Here is a 26,618-nt window from a genome sequence, read left to right on the forward strand (position 1 = left end):
AAACTTTCTTTTCCCTGGCGACATCAACCAGCTCTGACTGGGGGATCCCAAGGCGCTCCCAGGCCAGCGAAGAGATATAATCCCTCCACCTGGTCCTAGGTCTACCCCTTGGTCTCTTCCCAGCTGGACGTGCCTGGAACACCTCCCTAGGGAGGCGCCCAGGTGGCATCCTAACTAGGTGCCCGAACCACCTCAACTGGCTCCTTTCGACGCGAAGGAGGAGCGGCTCAACTCCGAGTCCCTCCTTGATGACCGAACTTCTCACCTTATCTCTAAGGGAGACACCAGCCACCCGGCGGAGGAAACCCATCTCGGCCGCTTGTATCCGCGATCTCGTTCTTCCGGTCATGACAATGGAAACATGTTTATCGTATTGTCTCTACAAGAAAATATTTTGTGTTTTTCCATCTAGATAACTGCAAGAAAGTGTTGAATCAGAAAGCCTCTATTTGTTCCACATTGAGGAATTTCTTTTACAGCAAAGGTGCAGTGCAGATAAAATGCAGACAATATGCAGGCTATCATATTAAATAAACAGACAAGCACCAATTGTTACATTCAAATACATGGTGAAAATACAAAGTAGCAGCATCATAAAAGTAAATTGACATAGAAAGTAAAAGAAGAAGGCAATATAACAATATCAATTATAAAAATGTGTTTTAAAGAGCTCTTAACACAGTCTGTAAATTGCTTAATTTTTTTACCGGCTGTCTTTTTTCCCCCCTAAAACACAGTAGCAGACCTCATCAAATCTCGCCTTCTGTTTAAAGCTCTTGCTGCATATTAAATGTACTCTCTTGAGTATTTCAAAGGTCATGTCCACTCAGAAAACCTTCTCTTTAAACACACATAGTGTTCCATGCACACACAGTATGAATGAATCCACAGGATCGTTCGTAAATGGAAATGTGGGTTGTTTCTTTAAAACATCCATTTGCTTATTATAGTATTAGAGGTTTAGTATTGATTAGTTTATGCCTGTTGAGCCCTGTGAGAGGTCACCCAGGCAGTCACTATGATAAGGAAATATTTCAGTATTGTCCATAAATCTCAGGGAACAATAGCGTCATGGTCCCTTCCTAAAATGTGGCTTGGAGATGTATTTTCCTCCAAAGATTTCACAGGTCTTTTCTTTTTTAAAGATTGGAAATGTTGACTTTAGGAAACTATAACCATTGTGAAGCAGAGGGAATGGAAAAACCAAGGGTATAAATGTTTCTATCCCGGATTAACTGACCTTCCCTTATAAAGAGTTTGGCACGATAAAAAGATCTAATGATTTAAAGTGCTGGTCAGGAATTCACATCGTTTCCCCTCTTCAATGTGCTGCATGTCTTGCTGAGATGTGACCATTTGACAGCGCATCTCTGTTTCATGTTTTACTACAAAGCAACAGTAAGCTGATAAAGGGATAATCAATAAGGTCAAATGAGGGTTAACCACCCCTCTCTGCATGACTGTTAAACATCAGCGTCAGCAGCATGCAAGCTGTATCACAAAACCTACATCTGGGAAGAGTCCCAAGCCAGATCATTTGGGTCACATAAGTTCACTTTTTAAATGGCAACACATGTAAAATCCTAAAGTGACAAGAAGCAAGATCTTGTTAGGCAAAACATTTCACTGTAATTAGAGGAAACACCAAACGATTTTTCAAAATAAAGACATTTACTCAAAAAAGGTTACATGCCATGCATTAATTGGGAACATTTTGTTAAGTTTATATTATTATTAAAGTTTATTGGCTTTATTTATGGACGTAATTTACATTGTCTCAGTGGGAACAGTGGAACAAAAGGTTCAAATTGTCCTGCTTAAAGCATCTGGTTTCACCCCCTGGTGTGGCAGTTAGCATGTAACAGATGAAATCCAGGAAACATCTTGGCAGAGTTTGTTCGTTTCCAGGTGCGGGGAAGTTTAAAGCACCCTCATCCATCTTTTTTTCTCTTATAGGTAAAGAAAAGGCTAAGAAACAGTTCACGTTGGAAGGTAGACCTTTGAACGATACTTTTATTATTCCAAAAGGACTGAGAAATCAAGGACAAACATGCCTTTGTAAATTCTGTTTACAATTTACAAAGGCAGTAGTCTTATTAGTAATGATATTTATTTTCAAGTTCACCATGTCAGTCAGTCAGTTTGTTTGTTTGTTTGTTTGTTTGTTTGTTTGTTTAGGCGATTTTCTATCTAAGAAAAGCCTGACATCACATCGTGTGGATCAGATTACCAATATTATTTATCATAACAGTAGTGTGTGAAAGGTTGTGAAGGGTTAGCTTATAATTACGTTGCAGCAAGTAAAATTTTGAGGCAGATTTTGATTAAGTAATTTGAACACATTTATTTAAGGTTTGGGTAAGGTTACAACTTTATTAAAGGATAAAAAATCGTTTAGAATAATACAAAATGTGAGAGTCTTGGCTTTTCTTTTGGATCGAAGAAAAACTAAAAACACTTTGTCTGTCTCATAGTCTTTTTACGCAATTGTAATGCACATACAGAAGTATTTTATTCACATTCTAGTGAATCTGGCATTTCATTTTGGAGATATGCCAAAAATAAGGCTTAAACAGCGGAGGTGACAGCTCATAAAGCTATCATGTACACATATCTGGTTGTCATTCTGCAGATGCATATGTTCATGTTCATATGTTCATGTCAGTGATATTGCTGAATTCACTGACACGGCTGACATCAATCACTTGCAGACATGGGACATATGTTAGCAGTGTTCCAGTAGACACAAATAAGTCTCAACAGCTGGAAGAAGAGACCTCTGGAAGGAAGATAAGGTCAAAACAACCCTCCGGATATTATTTGACTTTCCCTGCCGGTAGGAAGAGTATCTGCCTCTGAAAATGCCGCGGCTTCCAGGCTTTACAAACAACAGGAGGATCCTGTCTAAGTAATTCCCTGAAAGTCAGAACAAGGACCCAAGGACATTGCAGTAGTCTACATCTAGCTGCACGTTCTTGAGAAATCTCTTGTTGTTGTAGGGAAGAAAGGAGCGAGGGAGGAATCCTTTGGGGCAGCATGGACAATAGATTCCCCATGATAATCTGCCCCACACTCAGCAGTAACCCAATATCATCTACTACTGTACCTAATGTGAAGGAGTCTTCCTCTCTCATGTGTGGGTTCATGACATCTGGCTTAATGTACAAAATACGATCCATCTTGAATGACTGCCTTCATCAAAACGTGGTCCAGATGTATAATTTGACACCAATGTTGAACATCGAGGGATTTGCTAATTCAGACAAATTAAAGCAAAACAATAATATTTAAAAGGGTCAGTGACAGGGTGGTTTCCAGAGAGAGATTGTTGGTTGTGGAACTTTTGATATAAAAGTTAGCTAAGAAGTGGATAGAAATGCTGTCACCATGAATAACAGGGGGGGCCTTCATGAAGTTGTTCATCATCAATGGTTACGATTGTTTACAGTCAACCAAAATCTAAATTGAACCACAACAATTGTATTTTATTGTCTGTTTAGCCAAATTCTGATGTAGTTGATTCATCTGCGACATGAAGCTCAAATATGTACACACACTGATAAGCCTCAAGGTGCAGTGGGTAAAACAGTCCCTACCATATACATAACCATTTCAGTTAATTTTGAGTCAATAATACTAACTTAACAAGCCTTAAAAAGGAAAAAAAGGAAACGTATTATATGTTACTGCTTTTTAATTATTAACGTACTCATAGAAACCAATGGGTTTGAGATTGAGAGCCACACACAGCGTAGGGAAGTCTGGAAGTATCGAGAAACAGACTCTGTTGCTTTTGGTATTTTTATGTGATTTTCTAACAATTACAAATATATAAAACCAGACTGATGCATGTGTATTATGTCATTACGGGTATTGGGCAATTGACTTTCTGGATAGCTGTAAGATAATATTTTTACATTTGAAACTTTTTTTGCAGACAATTTCCACTCCAAGGCCATAATTAGAAACCTGATGCTCGTGAGCGCTGCGGAAACTGTGCTAATGCAAACTGAATGAAAATGCCTATTAATAGGCCAGTGAAAACCACACATAGCCAAGTGCAGGCCGTAAAAATGAGCTCATTGGAGAGAACAGAGGCATGGGTTGGGTCAGAGAAAATCTGATAAATACAGATGTGACTGTGTGCTCACACATCAGTCCACAGCATGCTGGCTCACTGTGTGCCGGTGTGGCTACACAGAGGGTTTACTAGCCCTGTGGGTCCCTTAAAGTAAGAGCTTCTGATTTGACCAGAGATACCTCTCTTTGTCAGTTTGTGTGTTTGGGTCTGTTTGTGTTTAGGTACACGCCCCGACCAAATGCAATTAGTGTGAACCCACTTAAGACACACGTTGCTGTATACCCAGAGGGAAAACAAAACATTCAAGGATAATTGAGACCAGAGAGAAGAGACCAAAAGAAAGAACAATCAGGATTGTGACGATGATTGCATATAAATCATGACAAATATAATGGCAATACGAGTCAGTTTAGGGATCAGTAATGCTCACTGTAATCCTTAGAGGTACAGACATTGAATGTGGCCCAAATATCACTGTCTCCTCATTCCTCTCTGATTATAAGGTCCTGACGTTGCCTTCATCCAGGCAGCAGGCTGATTAGTCTGACGCACTGAAGCAGAACCGGGAAAATGGAGAGAATTGATTGTCACAATGACCTTTCATTTGCCACTGTTCCAATGTGGGGTAGCTATTATTTAAGACTCCGGCACACCATCAGCCGAGAGTGGCTAAAAACAGGAGCACATCTTTGCATAAATGACATTCATTGCTTTCACACACTAAATTGTAATCATTGTGTTCTCTGGGGGGTGGCATCATCCTACAACAACCTTCAGCTGGGCCCTCCTAATAATGGTGGGGGCAATCAATGTAATTTGCCATGTTCAGAGAAATTACACAATACCAATGTTATGATTTTGGCCATTCAAATAATAATGTATACCTATCCTTAAAAATGAATATCTGCACTATACAATTGTGTTTATCCCTGGTAATACAGTGACCTTATCAATCAATAGTGTTTGTGTGTTTTGGTTTGATTGTATCTGAGACCTAGACTCGTATAGAAACCACTTATCAAATCTGAATCTTTGAAGGTGTCCTAGGTGTAGTTTAGAATTGTAAAGATAAGACCTTTTTTGTTCAGCCAAGTCACAATTATTTAAATCAAGGGTACCCATTATACCCATTCATTTTTGCCATTGTTCCATGCTAATACACATTTGAGCAATAGTACTCATTAATCCCAGTAAATGTATTACTGAGATCTCAATGAATCCTGATATTTTGACAATTTGGAAAGAGATGTAAAATGAAGGCCCTGTGTGTGTGTGTATGTGTATGTATATGTGTATGTGTATGTGTACGTGTACGTGTACGTGTGTGTGTGTGTGTGTGTGTGTGTGTGTGTGTGTGTGTGTGTGTGTGTGTGTGTGTGTGTGTGTGTGTGTGTGTGGTGTGTGTGTGTGTGTGTGTGTGTGTGTGTGTGTGTGTGTGTGTGTGTGTGTGTGTGTGTGTGTGTGTGTGTGTGTGTGTGTGTGTGTGTGTCCACCCTGGAAAGTGGTTCTGTGCTGCTGTGAAATGTGGTAGTACTTCTAAAAGCAATCAAGGAACTGAATGAAAATACTAGCACTTGGCTGTAAGTGTGTGGATAGGCAGGAGACACATTACAGTATATATGCAGGGGGGGATGAAGAAGTGACTATAACACCTCATGGTTGGTAGGATGGTTGGAGATTACACCGGAGAGAAGAGGGGTCTGTGGTCGGGCGTGTGCCAATAACAGCAGTCAAAGATCTATATTTGAAACAGAACATAAAAAGCTAGGCAGTTCCCTTAAGTAAAGTAATTGAGAGAAAATGAGGATGTGGAGGAGGGAGGTAGGACCAACAGGGGAATCAACATTATTGGCGGTTAGGACAGAGAGAAGACATCTGTGGAGGGAGTGGGTAACCACAAGAAGCCATGGGATCCAGATGGGACCTAAACAGGTAGAGAAATGTGTTCATAATGAAGAACAGATAAATAAATAAAAAAGATCAAAGGACAACCGAGCAAAAGGGTTTATGTGAGAGTTGAAAATCCAAGTAAAGATGACAAGTGATTTCAACCTTTCGTGAAAAGCATAGGAGGGAATGGCAGTAATTACAGGTCAGGGACAGAGCTCCTGGACCTCTGACACACTTCCAGCTAAGCACACACATAACTTATAGCGCACACAAAGATAGCACGTGGGGAGCGTGAAATCATCATAACATCACTTTACCGACAAATGTTGTCTGTTGCACTGCAACTGGCGTGACCTTTGCCCGGGGTAAAAGAGGTGTAGATAAATTAAAAGATGAATGAGCTCAAACCAATTGATAAGAAAAGACTGTCTTTGCTTATTTTTTATTGCCAGTCCTATAACGGTACAAGTAAAAATAGATTTAAAACATTAGGGGAAAGACTAGTACAATTGTGACTGTTGACTCTTTTAAAAGTAATTTACAGACATTCATGTTTGAGCAGGCGTTTGGGTAACCTGTGTTCTTTTATTTTTATCTTGTGTTTTTATTGTGTTTTTACTGTGTATTGTGTTTTTAGCACTTCTTAACACGTGGCTTGTGTGGTCATTTGTTCTTTTGTGATTCCTATGATGTTTTAATGTTTTGTCAAGCACTTTTTTAAAAGCGCTTTATAAATAAATGTTACTTACTTACTTAAAATTGTGATGTGGTTTATTCAAACTATAGCCTTATTAAAGCGCATAGAAGCAGACATGAAACTCTAAAGCTCCTGAACTGCCTGGGAAAATACGCTGAATGTGTCAATAATATCTGCACAACTTCAACTGTCAGGCTGTATCTGAGGAAAGCATTCAGGCTGCATCTGCTCCTTGAAAGCGCAGCGGTTCACTTACAAACTATTCAACACTTTTGTATTGAGCATTTTCTGTGTGTAGAAAATGGGTCAGAAGCAGCTTTTGTGGTCAGCAAAATCAACACACATTCTTATTAACTGTCAGTCTTATACTCAAGTTAATTATAGCTGAGCCTATCTGTATATAAAATGAGAATTAAAAGCAGTGAATGGTGGAATCAAATCTTCCTCCAATGATCAAATCGCTCCAGCCTGGGAAGCCCCTCTACTGCACCCTTGTAGCTTCAGTCACGCAAACCACCTCAAATGGTTTTTTATATTATAGTGAATTATCTCCTCCCAGGAAGCAGAAGGTTGAGATAAAGAGAGGGTCTGTTAGCAACTTACTGGATCAACATCAGAGATTCAGCTATTGGCGATGTGATGTGGTGTAGTGCAGATGATCGTACTGCTGAGTCAGCTCGTTTGGAAACCAGAACCCAAAGACCCTCGATCCCCCTGCCTTCAAGCTTTCCTTTAATCCTCAACGACCCCATGCATGCCAGACACATTCAAGGCTTTTTACCCCCTGGGAAAACGGTCTCAAACTATCATCACTCTTTACCACGCCTTCATCTCTAATTCAACCAGAAACCTTGTGTGTGATGCCAAGCAAGTCCTGCATCAGATGATCCCTTATTTAACCTCCTGAATTCAAACTCAGTGTCAAAATTACCTTACAATCACGCTGCAGTCACGGTTCTGGAGACTTGAGGATGGAAATCAAATAACTGCACATTCAAATCAGACGTCATTTGGGTTTCCGTGATTGAAGACAATTCAAACTGACACACCAATTATCCATTTTTCAAAAGGAAGCACACTTTCACTGGCATGTTTCTACTTCAACTATGTTCACTGAGTTTCCCCTTGGATATTAATAAAGTATAAGTCGTCGTCGTCTTCTTCAAGATTTCTCAGAGGGCTGCTACTCTCCCACTGAACCAGCTTGGTGGTTATCCAATTGTGTTTGTCTTGCATTTTTTTACCTTTTTCACAGGAAGTATTTGTCCTTTCCATTCTCATGGGGGTTTCCCATCATCCCGTGAAAATCATTTCTCTCAACTGAGTTTAACTGATAGAAACGTAATGTGCAGACAAAAACCCTTCAACAACAAACCCAATTTAAAGATAAACTGATTACTAACACCCATGATGCACGTGTACCTCTAATGTGATCTAGCGGTTTCAGTGCAGATGTATAGGTATTGTATTACATTGCCATCATCTCTTTCATCGTGTGTGGGTGCAGACATTATTTACATGCCTCTGTTTCCACACTAACCCAATGGTCCAGTAACTAAGCATATCTGATAGGATCCGTGTCAGGATTGCTAATGTCCATTCATCATCCATAAAACACACACCGTTTGCATGCGACATGCTTTCTATTTAATCCCACATATCTCCAAGAGAAGGGGCAAATCTAAGAAAAAATAAGGTTTACACACATGCACATACACACAATGACAACCTGTCTCAGTAAAAGACAAAGACAGGAGGTGGGAACTTTGGAAACTTCAGCACAGGAAAGTCAAATACAATGACATTTTGGTATGAGAGGAACAGTAACGCTGGACATTTTTGGAGCATGCACTGGTGGAAAAAATGTCTGACCATTTCCTATAATCAAAAGGAATTGGTCACCAACATAACATATGGTATATTGTTGCTAAAAAAAAGACAGTTTTATTGTATTGGGGACCATGACATTTTGTGGAGACAGCTCTTAACTCCTCGTCAGACCATTACATTGCGCCGTACGGCTGCACTGCCAACATAATCAAGTTTGTTGTGGTTAAACCTCGTCTTCAATAGTACCTTTGTGACACTAAATACGTGTCAAAAGGATTGGATAAATATAGTAGGTTTACTGCTACATTAATAAGATTTCAACAAATGTCAACATTGAGGTTATGATTATTATTTCTCTTCAAATCAAATCAAGTTTTATTTATATAGTACATTTATAAACGATTTTTGGTCGAGCCAAAGTGCTGTACATATAATAAAAATAGCCTACAGTCAGGGCCGGCCCTGACCAATTTGCCGCCCTAGGCAATTTTTTTAAATATTGAAGTTAAAAGCATCAATCTGGTGCACTTTGAGAGCAACATTAGGAGATATATGGATACATCTCTCAACACCCATATGAAACAGAACTGGAAACAGATTTTCTATTTCTTTATGGATATTTTACAAATCACTCCCCTTTCAAACTGTATTCTTGTTTATTAATAACAACTTTTTTGTACTGTCAGTATTTTATACCTGTTTTTCATCTATTCTCTTATTTTTTTATAACTATAATGATCATATAGAGGTGTGCCTTTACCTCACTGAGCTGAGGTTATCAGAGCCTCTCAGTCTTTCAGGAGAGAGCTCTCTAAAGCTCTCACCCCCGCGGCCGCTTACAATGTTAATAAAAGCACACAGAAGCTGTGTACGTTTTTTGGGAGTTTGATTTATTTTAAATTAACACAAATACAAAATTAAAACCTATAATTGCACACTAAAACCATTATTTCAACAATTTCACATAAACCTCTGGTTTTTACTGGGACTGGGGCAGTTCAACTTGATTTGGGGGGGGGGATGTGCCATAGTTTATGGGCGCTGTACGCAATATATGCGTAGTTCCGTTAGTATAAGATAATAATATGTACTTTGTTGATCCAAAATCGGGAAATTGTGTTGTTATGAAATTGTAAAAAAAATATGTTTTTCATTTCTAACTTTTTTTTTTCTTTTTTTCGGCGCCCCCTATGGGTTGATGCGCCCTTAGCATTCGCCTATACTGCCTATGCCGAGGGCCGGCCCTGCCTACAGTAGAGACACTTTACAGCAAATACAACAGCACAGATTTTTCAGAATATCAGTATGAGAAAAACGACACCCTCTGTCCTTAGACCCTCACATCGTACAAGGAGAAACTTCCAGAGAAAACCCACAGTTTAAAGGGAACATGGTAGAAACCTCAGGGAGAGCAACAGAGGAGGGATCCCTCTCCCAGGACGGACAGACGTGCAATAGATGCCGTGTGTAAATCGAAGAGATAATACATTTGACAGCATACAGACCGAATGTTAGGAAATGCATGTGTCAGTAATAAGAAGATGAATCCACGAGGATGTCAGCTACTCTTTATGTCCATGTCTACAACAGCTGGTATTTTATGTCGGGGTTTACATTTATATAGTGTTGGCTGATTATATTATAGGTGTAGCATGTCAGTGAGCCTGTAAGACTGGACCAAGAGTGACACCTAGTGGTCAACATGCAGAGGACAGAGTCACACATCAGTTGTTAACCTGCATGGGATTATTAATGAGATACAGTATATTCAAAGTGCTAGTGATGTGAAATACATCCTCCAAAATGAGCTCCCAGAAAGCTTTGCTTGAAGAGCCGGATGAAGAGTGAATGAATGGTTATGACTCTTTTAACTATACTAGATTTAATTTTAAATGTTGACGGTCTATGAGGCTGCGTCTGTTGTTTTGCACAAAGTAATTTCAGTTTCTTTTTTTGGGAGAAATCTAAAGATAGAACACAAATTCTGTATATATGATATGATCTGTTGTTCCTTTAAAAACAGAAAAGTCAAAGTTACAGAAATGTATGGCCTGCTATCAAAAGAATGCACACCTGATAGGAGAACAAATAGTGTATTAAAACAAAAATCACAACATCCAAATAAATCAGACAGATTTCCACTTCACATTTGATAATATTGCTTTACATCAAACAAAATGACAGAGAAAATCCTATTGACAGTCAATTAGAATTTACAATGTGTACTTTAATATGAATGAGTTGTGATGTGAGTCACGTTGTATTTAGGTTGTAAAATGTTAACAGAGCAACTGGTCTTGTGTGCATGTGTACAGTAAGCTGCTGGAAAGGAAAGACTGAAGCCTGCATGGTTGGAGCAGCATACAGTAGTCACACGTTTTCCATTGTTTACATTTTTGTTGAAACAATGTGGACAAAATAAATCAGGAGGCGATTTTTAACATACTGTTCATAGTGACTGTGAAGAGTTTAACGCACTTCAACAGAGAAAGGTTAGACTGAACACAAGTCAAATCCTTAAAAGAAAAAAGCATAGTTTTTGTGAGTATTATCCCAATTGTAATGATAATATACAATGTTAATATACAATGTTACAAATACACTTGCGAGAGAACAAACAAGTAAAATCGTGTTGAACAACCAACCATCACTGTTTAGGTGCAGGAGGGGGGTTGGGGGCACATTTGGGTGAAGGTGCTGTCGTGACTACAACTGTGGAAACAGATTTCGGGGAGCCTGTTACCATGCGCTGCTGGAGCTGCTGTGCTTGGACCGTCTGGATGCGAACCTAAAACAAAGAAAGAAAAACGATCAGGCTCTAGGCTTACTTTAGTGGACCATAAAGCAGCCTCAATGTGGTTTGATCAAGTCTTTAAAAAGGTCCCCTATTATTCTGTTTTTCATCAATATATTATAGGTCTCAGATAAATATAAAACATGTCTCTGAAGTGTTTGGCTCCAAATACCAAACAGATCATTGTGGCATCCCATAATCCCCTCTGTTTCAGCCCTGTTTCAAAAGTGCTGATTCTGTGTCTGTTACTTTAGATGAAAATAAGGAGCCCCTCCCCTCTGAGAGATATTTGGTTAAAAAGAACACAATGGTGCTCTAGGAGGAGATTCAGGTGATAAGGGGGGGAATAAAAGACATGAAAAAGTGGATTTTGCATAATAGGTGACCTTTAAATTATTTGACTTATTGACAACTGTGCGCTGTAATGTCACCTGTGTGGCCTGTCCCTGCTGCTGAAGCTGCTGGAACTGCTGCGCGGTGACAAAGCTGACCGGTTTGTTCCCTGCGATCAGCTTGGTGCCTGCAGGCATGGTGGTGAGGATGATGTTCCTGCCCAGACTGCTGAGACTGCAAAAAGGAGAGGGGGGAGGGGCGAAAACATTTCAATCCACCGGCCAAATTTACAGATGAAAAGGAGGATCAAGTGAGACAAAATGATTGTTTTATTGATAAATAAATATAACAAAGAGGCTTCAAAACTACAATACAAAATATACATACATTAGAAAGAAAGCTGAACATTCCAAATGAAGGTTAAACGTCAAAGGATTGGATTTAAGAGTACATGAAAATAAAAATATATAGTGGAAATTCGCAAAATACCTTATTTATCAATGATTTTACTTTTTAGATTTCATTTAATCTTTTAGCGATTTATTAAAATAGATAATTACCAATAATTTTGTCTAGAAAAGGTTAAAACAAAATTAATTAATGACAGTGCAGATAATGAGACTTACCTTGCGTTTAGACTTCCTTTCACCATCGGTGTGGTCACAACACTCTTGCTCTTCAGTGGTTGGCTCAGCACAGAGATGGGTACAGTTATCCGTGTTGGCAACTTCCCCTAAAGGGTTGTCAAAAAAAAAAGATTATTCCCCAGTCATGTGACTTAAAAATTATTAACTAGACTTTGTGGGTTTCACATGAATGAATTCCCATTGTCTCTGAGAAAACTATTCAAATCAATAAATCACAACCTCAAGCAGGCCAACTCTAATGAAACAAAGCATTGTCTATGTTTTTAGGATTTCACTATAACATAGCTATCCAAAAAAAAGGATTTGCATTCATTGTTTTGTCCTAAGAGAGCCTCTGTCTTTTTCTTTGAAATCAAGAAATCAACTATTTAGAGATGCAGTTGTGCTCATCCAGCAGCATCTCAAATTCTGAACACATTTCCTTGCTGTTTCTTGTTGGGAAACTGGGATGCATGTGAGGAGGAAGAAGGAATAGCATATTTGTGCTTAGCCGTGTCCATCTGTTATCTCATATTTCACTCAGACATATCCGCGTTGTTTGGCATGGGCAAACGTGAGATGTTTGTCCGAGGTTGGCTTTATAAATCATTGCTGATTGTGGTTACATGCATACCCTTGCTGTAGGGCAGGGGTGTCAAACTCATTTTATGTGGCTCGCAAGAGCTTGAAAATAAAATAATATACAATACAATTGGTGTAATTGTTGAATATTTGCCTTCAATTACTTGCCCAAGACTTCTGCTTTCAGACGTAGTTATTTATGAAGTTATTACCAGAACTAATAATAATCCAATGCAGAGCCAATAATGTAATACAATACATTATTAAATTAATATATGTATATTTATTTAGTCTTAACATTACAGCCGGCCCTTTGGGTTCTACCATAATGCTAATGTGGCCTGTAATGAAATATAGTTTGACACCCCTGCTGTAGGGGCTTTGGACCGGATCAATTCAAGTGAAACAGTGACACCTAGGGGCCATCTAATGTTATTCAATTACATGAAATACCTGGTGCGATCATGATGGCGCAAAATACACAAAGAAAACTAGCATTTTCCTTAAAACATGAGCAGAATGAGACAAACTCTCTTACTGTTTGTGTGGTAACCACTGTAGCGGGGACCTGCCTCACGGTGGCAGTGGCTGTTCCTAGCGTCAGAGTGGAGCATGAGACCCCAGGAGCCACAGTGAGCCCCTTGGCCCCAGCCACAACACTGGCAGCCATGGTCACTACGTTAGCACATGTAGACGCTGTGAGGGTCTTAGTGCCAGTGGTGGTTGTCATAGTGATGGTGTGACCCTGTTTCTGTGGAATCACACCAAGGCCCGGCATTATCCGAATGGTGGCCCCGCTCTTGTCGGGGGAGGAAACAGTGGAGAAGGTTCTTGTTTTTTGGTCCGCCATAGTGACAGCCAGAGTGGGCATCAGACGAATGTCGCCGGTGGCCTTCAACAAGGTGGAGGTAACAGAGCCTGCTTTAGTGGTCTGAATATCCGAAGTGGAACCGGAGGCAGAGGAAGCCAAGGAGTGGGGGGCCGTCATGTGCAGAGTAGCTGATATGCTTTTACTGCCTGAGGCTGAGCCCAGGAAGTCAGGGGTGAGTTTGACAGTCGCAACTGGGGATTTGGCGAGAGTGGCCATCATGTCTGGGGTGATCCGCAGCACCGTCTGGCCCTTAGAGTCTGTAGTGATGGAGGAGGGGGGGAGACGGAGGACATCTTTACCCTGGATGCGCAGGTTGGTAGCTGTTATTGGGATTCCTGCTCCTCCAGCATGTTTCATTCCCAACTGGCCTGTGATAGACACCTTCAAAGGGAACATTCAAAGATATTGTTCAGGTTCATACTTGTATTTTCAGTTTCCATGTCTACATGCTCTAATGGTTGAAATCACATTATCTTTCTCATACTGCCTGAATATACCTGTATTGTATACCTTGAATTAAACACTCCTATTTAGTGGCCATATGTTTGCTTTAACAGCATTTAAATAGCACCTAGACCTGGTTACTCATTAAAACATAAGTGAAATCTCATTTCTTACAATATGGAAGCTCTGAAGAAAAAGTCAGAAAAAAAGTGTTACTTATTTAAGAATATGGAATTTGTTTCAGTCTCAGCCAGCACCAAAAGGTGTAACTATATAACGTTTGCAATCAGAAGGGGAAGAAACAAATTCTCCATGCGCGAAAAGAATGAACCAAAACTAAATTGAAAGACTGATTTCCACAATTAGGACTAAGAGTTTAAAACATTTTAATGAGTTTATCTACTTGTAAATACCTTATTGCAGTTTGAAGGATTAGCCCATTTACACATATTAAACCTTTGCTTTAACTAACCATTATTGCAGCTAAAGACTGTTCAGGTTAACTTACTGGATAAACATCATAGTTTAAACAAACCTGTTTTATATTCTGGCCGGAGACTCCATGCAGCAGAGCGGGGGAAGAGGTGTAATTGTGTGCCGGGCTTCCAGGGGACCGGGCTTGAGGTTTGGCCAAAGCTACAGCAGACACTGAGAGGCTGGTGGGCACGTGGACCGGACTACTGACAGACTGAGTCCTCAGAGGAAGAGAAACCACTGTCTGTTGACAAGCATAAAAGACACAGCCATAATTAATTATGCATTTGCAAGATACAAAACAATAAACTCTGCTCTTTATCTGTCTACCTGGGAGATGCCCTTGGCTGTCATTGACATTGGCATCCTTATCTGGTGGGGGGTATGATGCAACATGGTAGCCTGTTGACCTCCTGCCGAGGGACCCAGACCAGAATGAGCGGACACCACCCGCACCTGAGGGAGGGAGCCTGCCGCCAGGTGGCTCACTATCCGAGCCGTGTGTTGAGACGTGACCGTATGTGAAACCTGTGGACAGGCCTGACTGCTGGGTAAGATCGTTCCCAGCTGGGGCAGCGAGGGGGGGGACACAAGGAGAACTCTGGGATAGCGAGAAGAGGCAAGGAAATTATGAGTTAGTACACTTTTTTTTTTTTATTATTGTTTTACTTTTATGTATGCACCACGACATCAAGTCAAATTCCTCGTACGTGTCAACCTACCTAGTAACATACCTGTTTCTGATTCTAATTATGCTGAAGAAAATAGGTTGTATGTATTGTATAATAAGATAAATATGATAAGAAGTCATTTATTGATCCCAATTTGGGAAATGTTTGCGTTGCAGCAGCATAAAAAGACATAGCATTGTACAATAAAAAATAAAAGACTAGAAATAAACCTTCCAAAATGTAAACATCTCAATAGAAATAAAATAGCATTAAAAAAAGTTGAAAATATACATGTTGAATTACAAAAGCAACAAAATATAAAGCAGGATATTATATATACATAAGTATGAGGAATGGAATATTAAATATTATAATATTAATAAGAACATAAAGACGTAATAAGTGTGTCTTTTGATGTGTATATATGTATATATTATATCGTTTTTGTATTCGGGATTGTGGGAAACGGTATTTCGATCTCTCCGTCTGTACACACAAACTTTAACTTTTGACTTGTGGCACACTGACCCTGTGCTGGTCTTGATTGTGTCCAGGCCCCCGGTCTTTGTTGGTATGCTGGCAGCGCAGGGTAAGGGGGATTTAGGGGTTCCTGGTGTGTTTAGGGTGGGTGTTGTAGGGGTTGGGGACATAGGAATGGAGCCCATATCCTGTCCTGCCTCCAGACACCCCGGGGTTTTACCGCCTCCTTCTTTACCAGACTTCTAAAAGATAACCAGGAGATTCATAACCAACACTTGACAACTTTTACACACTGATAAGCAACTTCAAACTTCCACAGTGTTTTCCATACAGCTAATAGTTTACAGGTAGATGTCGTTTTTTGTTGCAGTTAAATGAAGACGATGGACTCACAGGCTTTGACGGAGGCTTAGGTTTCTGCTGTAGGGCTTTTCTTGCTTTTGCAGCAGCAGCTTGAGCCTGGTGGATCCTCTCTGGAGGAAAGATATGAAAACACATTTAAATAACTGAAAGCATTTGCTACAAGAAAACTTGTTTCTTCCTCTCAATTCAATCAGAGTATGGTGAACACAGGACCAGGGCAATAGAAAGTTAAAGGAATGAAAGTTATCAAAGTTCAACATCTTCTACAAATCCATGGTACAAAAAAAACTAACTTTTTGAATTCTGTGTCAGGCAGATCTAATGGAGTTATGGGAAATAAAATGAATCTTGTTGTCAAAATAAGACAAATGAAAAAGACCACAGACTTAAGAGATCTTTACACTTTAAAGGTGGACAGCTGAGAGCTACAAATCCAGCACATGCTATCTTACCAAACTCCTCTTGGCTGCGACTGCGGTGCAGGTAAATCCAGAGCTTACGACCAATGTCATACTTCACACAGGGGTCTTTCTCATAGTGAAGTCTATCCAGAGCCCCACTGACCACCGTGTTCACCTAGATAGCAAAGAAGACAATTACTTAAAGGCTTCAGGCCACTGTAAAGTTGAATGACTAAAAGACAAATAATATCTTACCTGTGCACTGGTTACATCTGGAGCAAGAAATTGTGAGTCTTTCAACAGTTCACAGATCTCTGCCCTTGTTCCTTCTCCGTTGGGTAACCTGGCCGCTGCATCTCGCACTACGGAAGAAATAAGGTCAGAATTGTGGCACACACTTAAAAGCTCCCCTATTATACTGTTTTACATCAATATATTATAGGCCTCAGTTATATACAACACATATCTCTGAAGTCTTTGGCTCCAAATACCAAACAGATTATTGCAGCATCCCATAATCCCCTCTGTTTCAGCCCTGTTTCAAAAGTGCTGATTCTGTGTCTGTTACTTTAGATGAAAATACCCCACGCCCCTCTGAGAGATATTTGGTTAAAAATAACACAATGGTGCTCTAGGAGGAGATTCAGGTGATAAAGTGGGGGGGGTGGTACCTTGGTTGGCGATTGGCTAATGGTTATACAAGCCAAACAAAATTGTTATGACATCATAAAGTGGCCAAAATGTGATCAGCTCATTTTCAGACAGGTTTTTATAGAAATGGATCAGGACAAAAAGAGAGGGGGTCTTTGTTACTGAGACTTCCACAATCTCTTTACACAGAGGGGACACATGTTGATGTATAAAAGACATGAAAAAGTGGATTTTGCATAGTAGGGGACCTTTAAATAAATACTGATTCCCCACAGCCTTACAATGGTTTTAGAGTAAAAGAGAGGGCCTACCCAGAGAAAGAATGGTGACATATGGTGGTCGGTCTGAGCGCAGCAGCGTGTGCTCCCTGGCTTTGTTGAGGGACATCTCCTTATCGAACACGCCTTTAACCGGCCCCACCACAGATTCAAAGCCGTGCATCCTAAAGGTGAAGGCCTTGTGCGGCTGGTTGTATCGCTGCTGCTCCTAAAAAAAAGAAAATATGTTGGGTTAGAAAGACTGTGCAGGAAAAAGTGGGAACATGCTTTAATAAGACATAAGATTCCACAAACCTGGATTTGAAATACTTGTCTCTCATCCCCAGTGCTGGGCCGTACCACATAGTCAGTTGAGCTGTTTGGGAAGAGACATTACACTGTTAACTTCAAAGAACATATTGTAACTCTAACTACTTTGGTATGTTAATGTCATGCTATAGATACCTCTAATATATATTTAAAATAGAGCTATGGTTACGTTTTGATTGTGCAATAAACTATTTGGCTGATAAAATACACATACTTAAATGAATTTTAAAAAGCTAAGTACTACCAGGAACCCATAAAAAAGCTATGGTCAATCAATTAATTCATCATTTGTTCAGCAAGTATATTGTGTTTGCAATGCTTTTAAGTCGCTGAATCTTACACTCTTGCAGTAGGAGAAGTCATCTCTAGCATTTCTTCATTTTCGGTCTGTTTAAAACACAAGGAAAATAGTGGTGAACATTAACATCGTAGTATAGCACAGTACAAACAGTCATTGCTGAACAGATTTGATATAACAATGGTACTACCTTGATGACTAAATCTTTGGAGTCCAGCCACAGCTGACAGAGTGCGCTGAGATCCTTCTCTGTATCGTGCGTGGGGCCTGAAACAAATGACCCACTTTAACCCTCAAGTATAAAATCAGAAATTCATCGATATGGGATTTCAAAAGCTGACCCTCCTTACCGATCCACCTCCACTGCTGAGATTCATCAGCAAATTCCACAAATGGAAAAAAGCCACTGGGGAGTGCCATCATGCCATCTGATAACAAACATAGCAAATGTAAGTAACATGGAGTTGAGAAAAGGCATCACTATGTCAGTGTGAGTGATCACCACTTAGGCAAGTTTATTTATATATCACCTTTCAACACAAGGCCATTCAAAGTGCTTTATAAAAATGAAAAACATTAAGAAATAGTACAGCAGAAACACATTATAAACATTAAAAAGCAAAAGATAAAACTTGAATAAGACAGGTACATGAATAAAAGTTACAGTGCAGTGTAAGATGTGAATAGTTAAAGTGGACCTATCATGCTATATTTGAATAATATATTGTAGGGCCATACCTATATAAAACATGTCTGTGAAGTTTTTTTTTCAAAATACCAAACAGATCATGCATTTTAGCCATGCCGCATTTCACTCTATTTGCTCTATTCCAGCCCTGTTTTTGCAAGGGCTGATTCTGTGGCAAATGAGCTGCAGCTGACCACGCCCCCCTGCAAAGGAGGGGGGCGAGGCACGAGCGTCATGTTACCATGCTGTTACCATGCCACGGCAACCTCTCATTCCCCTGATAGGTGGAGAGTTGCCCATATAGGCGGAGCTCCTTGTTTCTGACGTCAGTCTGTATCAGATCCGTTGCAGCCCCGTTTTTAGAGATTTGGGTATGGAGGAAAAGAGAGAGGGTTGTGTTTTCTGACACTTGGTGAGTTCCCTGACACACCAGGGACACATATTCATGTATAAAAGACGTACAAAAGTGCATTTTGCATGATAGGTCCCCTTTAAATTAAAAGCAGCAGCAAAAACTAAAGTCTTCAGCCTGGATTTAAAAGTAGTAAGAGTTGCAGCGGACCTGCATGTTTCTTGTAGTTTGGCAATATCCCTAATTGAGTTCAATTAAAAGCAGCGGCAAAAACAAAAATCTTCCTTACCTTTAGTCTCTCCTGCAAGAAACTGCAGGGCTTGAAGCACCAAGTCAGACCAGCACGGGACAGAGGAGAACCAGACGTTGAGGGAGCTGGCTGGAGAGGACTGCCACATTTGAACTTTTTCCTCCAACTGAGAGATCACAATGTATGTGTTATAAAGTGAAGTCAATTGTATAATATGTTTGTGAGACTCTGTGGTGCGGAGTGCATACCAATGAAGTGCTGGTAAGGCTTTCTGTCGCTAAAATGCTCTCCAACAAGCTGAAGAAACTGATAGCTATTTCCTCAACTGGAGCCGGACTGCTCTGACACTCCTCCACAATTCTGTAAAGAAGTTTTTTATATTAGTCTTTGATGACAGTACAATTATAGACATATACAATTCATAATATTCTTAATGCCAGCAGAGGACTAGACTTACTCCTCTTTGATGTTGGCCAGGGGAGTGGACGGCGTGTCCGGCAGGGAGTTGATGATGCTCACTGGTGGAGCTGATGAGTTTTCTGAAGGTGAGAGAATTTCACAAGGATCCTCAGATTCCACTTTTATTGTCCTCATTTTCTTCTTTCTTCTCTCATCTTTAATCTTCTTCTTAGGCAGTGACAGATCAAAAAGTGCTGCAAGGAAAAAAACAAAAAATAATAAAGAGTTTGTCATGACAGCAAATAAAGCAAGACTTTCTTTTTATTATAGTTTTACTCACGCAGTGTCCCCTTCCGACCGATATTTGTTCTTGAAAGTATGTCCCCAAGGTGGAGGTCAGAGGTCATCAAGTCTGGATGATCCTGAGTAAACAACCAAATGATGAAGTAGAAAATAGGACACATTGTATCTCTGTTTTTTTTCTACCGACACCACTTACTGGCTGTCGCTTCCTCTTATCCCGATGGTTTTGCAGCATGGCCTTTAGATCTCTCTCCCCTAGTTCTATTTTTTCTGTGGAAACATTTCAATATTTGTAATCATTTTATTTGCTGTTGTGTTGTTAGGAACATCATCTTGATATTGCAGAAACCACTGACCAGTAATCTTCATGTCTTGGGTGGAGAGGCTGGGGAGGACTCTGAGTGAGACAGTGGGCGTCGGAGAGGAAGGCGAATGGGGTGCTGGAGTCCATAATGATATATCTACAAGCATATGCAATGATACTCTTATTAGTGTTCATCTCAGTTTTATCAGAAAAGGCTTTAGGAATATAACGCTATTGTTATTTGCAGTGATACAAATGAAAGAACAGACTGACCGTCATCATCAGATGAAGCGTTGCTGTCTCCGCACTCAGTTTTGACCTCCTTTAATATGCGGCTCAATCTTCTTCTCACCCTTGGTTCTCGCATTTCAGCATGAGTCTTGGTCTGCAACTTTCTTTTTGGTGGAAAGTCCAGACCATTTTGAACTGCAAACTCTAGCAACTCCTAAAACAAGAAAACACAATTAGACTGATTGCGAGACGCCATGTGCCTTGTATTTCAAACTTTTATAAAAATACCTTTCTGGAGACGAGGATGTGCTTCAACAATTTGTGGTAATACTGCTGAAGGGAGTGCAACTGTTGCTTCTTCTGGGACTTGGCACACAATTGTCTGTACTTGACCACTTCAGGATTGAAGTAACCATCTGGGATAAGATAAGAGTCATGTTCAGAACAAGTGCATCACAAATGTATTCAGCATGATATTGTTATTTGTTGGTGGGTGAATCTAGGTAAGCACCTCTGAACTGTTTTTGTGCAAGATGGAGGGGATTTCCAAAATGAAAGTTTGTGTTGTTGAATAGGTCACCGATGGTTTCATCCTGTTCTGCAACATTGTTGTCTGGAAACTTTGGCAAAAACTGACGAAGGTGCTGTCTCTGGGAATCTGACAGTACTTCACTCCAGGTGCTTTCACTCAGCACGGAGAAGAAAATGTCAGGCTAATAAAAACAAAAAAGTAAACAACAATATTGAATGCATGTCTTACACCTGTGAACAGTCATTTAAAGCAGGAAAGAGCAACATTTAATCACTGAGCGACAGATAACTCACGTCCTCGAGTAGGTCCTCTGGTAGGTTTAATATACAGTTCCCCAGCATGCACTCCTCTGTGATTTGTCCATTGTCTTCTTCTTTTGGATCAAGGGGGTCTGTAAGCATGTGAGTGAGGGCATCCATTCTCCCTCTGCACCAAGCTTAAAGTCTTTCACACAGGAAAAAGACATATGACTTTTAAATATCTCAACATCTGTGGACGGACTCTGAACGATCCGTTTGATACGATTCATTCAACTTGAAAAATGTTGTTGTAAATACATTCAAGGTAGAATCTGATAGTTCAGTGCGACAAACGGTTTGAACATTAGAAAGCATTCACCAATGTCAAAACATTAGCCACTCTAACGCAGCGCTACTTAGCAAGCTAGGCTACCAGCTGGACTAGCAGTAGAGACAGTTATAACATCTTGATTCCTGTTCCAAAGCAAACATACTATTAATGTGTGAATTTGAAAATGTGCATATTTTTGACTAAGTTGATACCTATAGTAAAAAATGCTGCTAGCTTTTACCTGAAACTGCTCTGTGTTTTGGAAATAAAGGGGGAACTGTTTTACCGACGTACCGTTTTCTTCTTCTACTGAGAATGTTTGACAACCGGCCGTCCATCACTCTGCTGCCCTCTACAGGAATAACGTTACTAGGTAATTCAAGTTATAAACTGTAAAAATACATACATAGACATATTTATTATATGTTTTTCTATAACAGCGTGGTTTGTATTATTCATACATTTGTGTTCCGCAGAAAAGCACCATAATAATGTCAAATGTTCAATCTTACATTTTAGCTAAATGCGACAAAACAGTCACCTGGCTAACGTTAGGCTACATTTAATCGTTCAATTAAGATGTATATTCTGTTGTTTTTGTCGCTATACGTTTCTGAATGTTTTATCTTATTTTCCTGTTATCTATATTCTCAACAGAAAGTGCAGGATATAGCCGTTTTAGGCAGCTGACCCTACAGGTGAGATGTAATTCCCAGGGATGTAAAGTAAACAAGAATGTGACGTTAATAAGAGCTAGCGTTAAGCTAACTACTCTTAGCTAATTAGCATAGCCTTAACATGTTATATTTTTAAATAGGATTATACACATTCATTTTATGATGAAAAGGCTTGTAGCGGCTTAATTTTTAGGGCAGTACATATAAACTATACGCTAACATAATATTATCCTTTTAATTTATTTGTCAATGCAATGTATATTATTGTATGCATATTGCATAAACAACTGCAATACTTAGTAATAATGGATACAGCATGAGAAAACTAAGGTTAAATGTTCACACTGTCTTTTTAACAAACATAAACAACACATATTTACTTCAATTGTTGTTATTATCATAATGAAAGTTCTAACTTCAGGTTAATAACTTTTTTTAATGCAATCATTTAGATCAGTGGTTCTCAAATGGGGGTACGCGGACCCCTAGGGGTACGTTGGAGTACTGCACGGGGTACGTGAAATGTATTTTATGTTAATGAAAAAAACAAAACATAATTATTGCATTTAAACAAACTACTAATAGTAGATCAACTACTTTCTTCAAAAGTTTACAGTAATTCTGGATAATAAAATGGGAAAAATAAATGGGGTGCTCTCTTTTCCTCTCCCTCTCCTGACAGCCTGTCAGTCTCGTGCAGCTCGCTGAACCTGTAATGAGTGACCCGACAGTAAAGAATAAATATATGTATAACTAGTTTAGCTAGTTCCAGAGTAGATAAGCTAGCTAAGTGTGTTAGGTCTAACTCAGTGTATTTTGCTCGGCTCAACGATCCGTCACAGCGGCGGAGCTGTGATCATGCAGAGCTGCGTGTTCTCCGTCAGCAGCAGCTGATCTGATCTCTCTCTCGCGTCAGGTTAGACTTCACTCGCGTCTATGTCCCAAGCGGCAAACTCTGGGGAACAGCCGGGACGCCAATACGGAAGTACCACACACTGCAGTTCATACATGGGCCGCTAGGGACTGGCTGCAGAAAGGAGCAATTTCCATAGACCCCCATGTTAAAATGCCCAACTTTACAGCAGAAAAAAACATGTTTTGTACCCATAGATGCAATAAATATTATTATCGATATAGTTAGATTCCACCTTCATGATTATGAATCTGTGAGTGAATTGTTTTCTAACACGACCCTTTTATTTATATTAGGTCTTAAAGTTTTTGCATAAATTAGGGCGTGGTCACTTTGATGGACACGTACATGCCTCACTGTCAGCTAACAGCAACTTGTCCACTCTGCTAGGCTACAACCATAGAGGCTACAACGTTAGTTAGTCATAGTACTGTACTTGACCCTTTAGCTTTAGCCGTGTTCGTGGTGATTGTGCCTTTTAGGGAATATTGTTACAAATACCAGACAATTAAAATGTCGTGTTGTGCACTTGAATGTACTAACAGCACTTCCAAGAAGTCTAAAATGATAATATTATACATGTTAACCCCGTTCGCAGGTGTTTGTGTGCTTGGTAGCTTAGCTTGTTACTTATTAGCCAGCTAAGGACGTAACCCTTTATGCATACATATACATTTTAGTTTATAATTCAGCCTTGGGGAAGACTTTTATAGTCTATGGCTATGACGCCCATAATGCTAAACGGGAGCAAATGTTAATATTACATTACATTACATTGTATTTAGCTGACGCTTTTATCCAAAGCGACTTACAATAAGTACATTCGACCAGGAAGACACAACCTTGAAGAAAACAGAATCATATAAGTACATCAGGTTTCATAGAGCCAAGTATTTCAAGTGCTACTCAACTGGCTATAGATAAGCCAGTCCTTTATTAGTATATAAGTACTCTGTTAGCAGTTCTTTGTTAGTAATTCTATCGCTCGAGGTGGAGTCAAAAGAGATGAGTTTTCAGTCTGCGCCGGAAGGTGTGTACGTTTTCTGCCGTCCTGATGTCAATGGGGAGCTCATTCCACCATTTTGGAGCCAGGATAGCAAACCCACGTGTTTTTGCTGATGGGAACTTGGGTCCCCCTCGCAGCGAGGGTGCAGCGAGTCGTTTGGCTGATGCAGAGCGTAGAGCACGCGCTGGGGTGTACAGTTTAACCATGTCCTGGATGTAGGAAGGGCCAGATCCATTTGCAGCATGGTACGCAAGTACCAGTGTCTTGAAGTGAATTCTAGCAGTTACCGGAAGCCAATGAAGGGAGCGGAGGAGCGGCGTGGTGTGGGGAAATTTAGGAAGGTTGAAGACCAGACGAGCCGCTGCATTCTGGATGAGCTGCAGAGGTCGGATGGCACATGCAGGTAGACCAGCCAGGAGGGAGTTGCAGTAGTCTAGGCGTGAGGTGACGAAAGCCTGGACCAGAAGCTGCGTCGCTTTCTGGGTCAGCTGGGGACGTATCTTCCTGATGTTGTAAAGCGTGTAACTGCAGCAACGGGTTGTAGCAGCGATGTTTGCAGTGAAGGACAGGTTGTTATCTAGGATCACACCCAGATTCCTTGCATTCTGGGTCGGGGAAACAACAGAGTTGCCGATGTTGATAGTCAGGTCAAGAGTGGGACAATCTTTTCCCGGAAGGAAAAGCAGTTCAGTTTTGTCAAGGTTGAGCTTGAGGTGATGAGCGGACATCCACTGAGAGATGTCAGCTAGACAAGCAGAGATGCGTGCGAAGACCTGGGTCTCTGAGCGGGGAAAGGACAGGATTAATTGGGTGTCGTCAGCGTAGCAGTGGTATGAAAAACCATGCGGGCTAATGACAGATCCGAGGGAGTTTGTGTACAGGGAGAAGAGGAGGGGACCAAGAACAGAGCCCTGAGGGACCCCTGTAGTTAATTGACAAGGGTCGGACTCGGACCCTCTCCAAGTTACCCTGTAGGTACGGTCTTTGAGGTATGAGGTGAGGAGGGAAAGTGCAGAGCCTGAAACTCCAAGTTCTTGGAGAGTGCGAAGGAGGATCTGATGGTTCACCGTGTCGAATGAAGCAGACAGGTCCATCAGGATGATGACAAAGGAGAGGGAGGCTGCTTTAGCAGTGTGCAGTTCCTCAGTGACAGCAATGAGGGCAGTTTCTGTGGAGTGACCTGCCTTGAAACCAGACTGGTGCGGATCCAGAAGGTTGTTCTGATGGAGATAACAGGAGAGTTGTTTAAAGACAGCGCGTTCAAGTGTTTTAGACAGGAACGGGAGGAGAGAAACAGGCCTGTAGTTTATAACATCAGACGGGTTGAGAGTGGGTTTCTTTAGGAGAGGGTTTACTCTTGCCTCCTTGAGACTGTTTGGAAAGTGACCAGAAGTTAGAGAAGTGTTGATGAAATGGGTGAGAAACGGTAGAATATCAGGAGCGATAGTCTGAAGGAGGTTTGAAGGGATAGGGTCCAGAGGACAGGTGGTAGGGCGGGCAGAGGTAATGAGGGTAAGAACCTCACTTGGCGAGAGAGGGGAAAAGGAGGTTAGTGTGCGGGTGGAAGGAGGGTCTGGTGACCCATCGGTGAGTAAAGGTGAGTCAGAAAAAGAAGAGCGAATATCATCAACCTTTTTTTCAAAGTGGTTAACAAAGTCGCTTGACAGAAGTGAGGAGGGGGGAGGGGCTTTGGGAGGGTCCAAGAGGGTGGAGAAGATGGAAAATAGTTTTTTAGGATTGGAATAGGAAGATTGGATCTTATCTTGAAAGAAAGTGCTTTTTGCCTGAGAGATCGAAGCAGAGAAAGAGGAGAGGAGAGCCTGATAGGTTAGGAGGTCGTCGCGGTGTTTGGATTTCCACCGTTTCCGCTCTGCTGCCCTAAGGACGGTTCTATTAGCACGCAGTGCGTCATTTAGCCAGGGAGCAGGAGGGGACTGACGAGCCTGCCGAGATGTGAGAGGACAGAGAGAGTCCAGAGAGGATGACAGAGTAGAGAGGAGAGTTTCTGCAGCAGAGTTTGGAGGCAGGAGTTGGAATGAGTCAGAGGAAGGGAGGGCTGAGAGCACCGATGAGGCAAAGGTAGAGGGGGAGAGGGAATGGAGGTTACGGCGGACAGGTGCAGGATGGGAAGAGATTAGTTTGATATGTTTGGAAAGGGGTAGAAAGAATGAAATGAAGAAGTGATCGGATGTGTGGAGCGGGTTTACAGAGAGGTTAGAAGTAGCGCAGTTCCTTGAGAATATGAGATCAAGGACATTGCCAGCTTTATGAGTTGGTGGGGACGGAGACAGTGAGAAAGCAAAGGCGGTTAACAGAGATG

The 26,618-nt window shown here is 40.8% G+C and overlaps 1 protein-coding gene across 5 annotated transcripts; it reads right to left on the reverse strand.

The window, feature by feature from the left end:
• Positions 1-10,575: 10,575 nt before the first annotated feature.
• nfrkb (nuclear factor related to kappaB binding protein) lies at positions 10,576-22,019 on the reverse strand. 5 transcript variants are annotated; one of them, XM_034099809.1, is made up of 26 exons: positions 21,997-22,019; positions 21,426-21,576; positions 21,112-21,313; positions 20,889-21,016; positions 20,643-20,814; positions 20,422-20,526; positions 20,262-20,335; positions 20,103-20,184; positions 19,821-20,016; positions 19,612-19,723; positions 19,403-19,529; positions 18,424-18,501; positions 18,264-18,340; positions 18,116-18,162; positions 17,761-17,821; positions 17,500-17,674; positions 16,793-16,899; positions 16,589-16,712; positions 16,167-16,246; positions 15,822-16,015; positions 14,953-15,223; positions 14,684-14,866; positions 13,372-14,085; positions 12,252-12,358; positions 11,724-11,859; positions 10,576-11,286 (listed from the first exon to the last, which is right to left on the reverse strand). In XM_034099809.1, the coding sequence occupies exons 2-26, from the start codon at positions 21,549-21,551 to the stop codon at positions 11,146-11,148; spliced, it is 3,819 nt and encodes a 1,272-aa protein (XP_033955700.1). In that variant the 5' UTR covers positions 21,552-21,576; positions 21,997-22,019; the 3' UTR covers positions 10,576-11,145. The 5 variants fall into 5 exon arrangements, with proteins under 5 accessions (XP_033955700.1, XP_033955701.1, XP_033955703.1 ...); XM_034099810.2 differs by having other exon boundaries at positions 21,989-22,011; XM_034099812.1 differs by having other exon boundaries at positions 15,822-16,012; positions 21,944-22,011.
• Between the last annotated feature and the right edge of the window lie 4,599 nt (positions 22,020-26,618).

Source organism: Pseudochaenichthys georgianus, chromosome 14 (genome assembly GCF_902827115.2).
Source record: "Pseudochaenichthys georgianus chromosome 14, fPseGeo1.2, whole genome shotgun sequence".
Lineage (NCBI taxonomy): Eukaryota > Metazoa > Chordata > Actinopteri > Perciformes > Channichthyidae > Pseudochaenichthys > Pseudochaenichthys georgianus.

Coding starts and splice junctions, on each gene's coding strand:
- nfrkb (XM_034099809.1), bottom strand. CDS start 21,551: ATGGATGCCCTCACTCACATGCTTACAGACCCCCTTGATCCAAAAGAA. Junction 19,530..19,611: donor GCCTTACCAGCACTTCATTG/GTATGCACTCCG, acceptor GTGATCTCTCAG/TTGGAGGAAAAAGTTCAAAT. Junction 16,900..17,499: donor TGTCACCATTCTTTCTCTGG/GTAGGCCCTCTC, acceptor TTTCTTCCGTAG/TGCGAGATGCAGCGGCCAGG.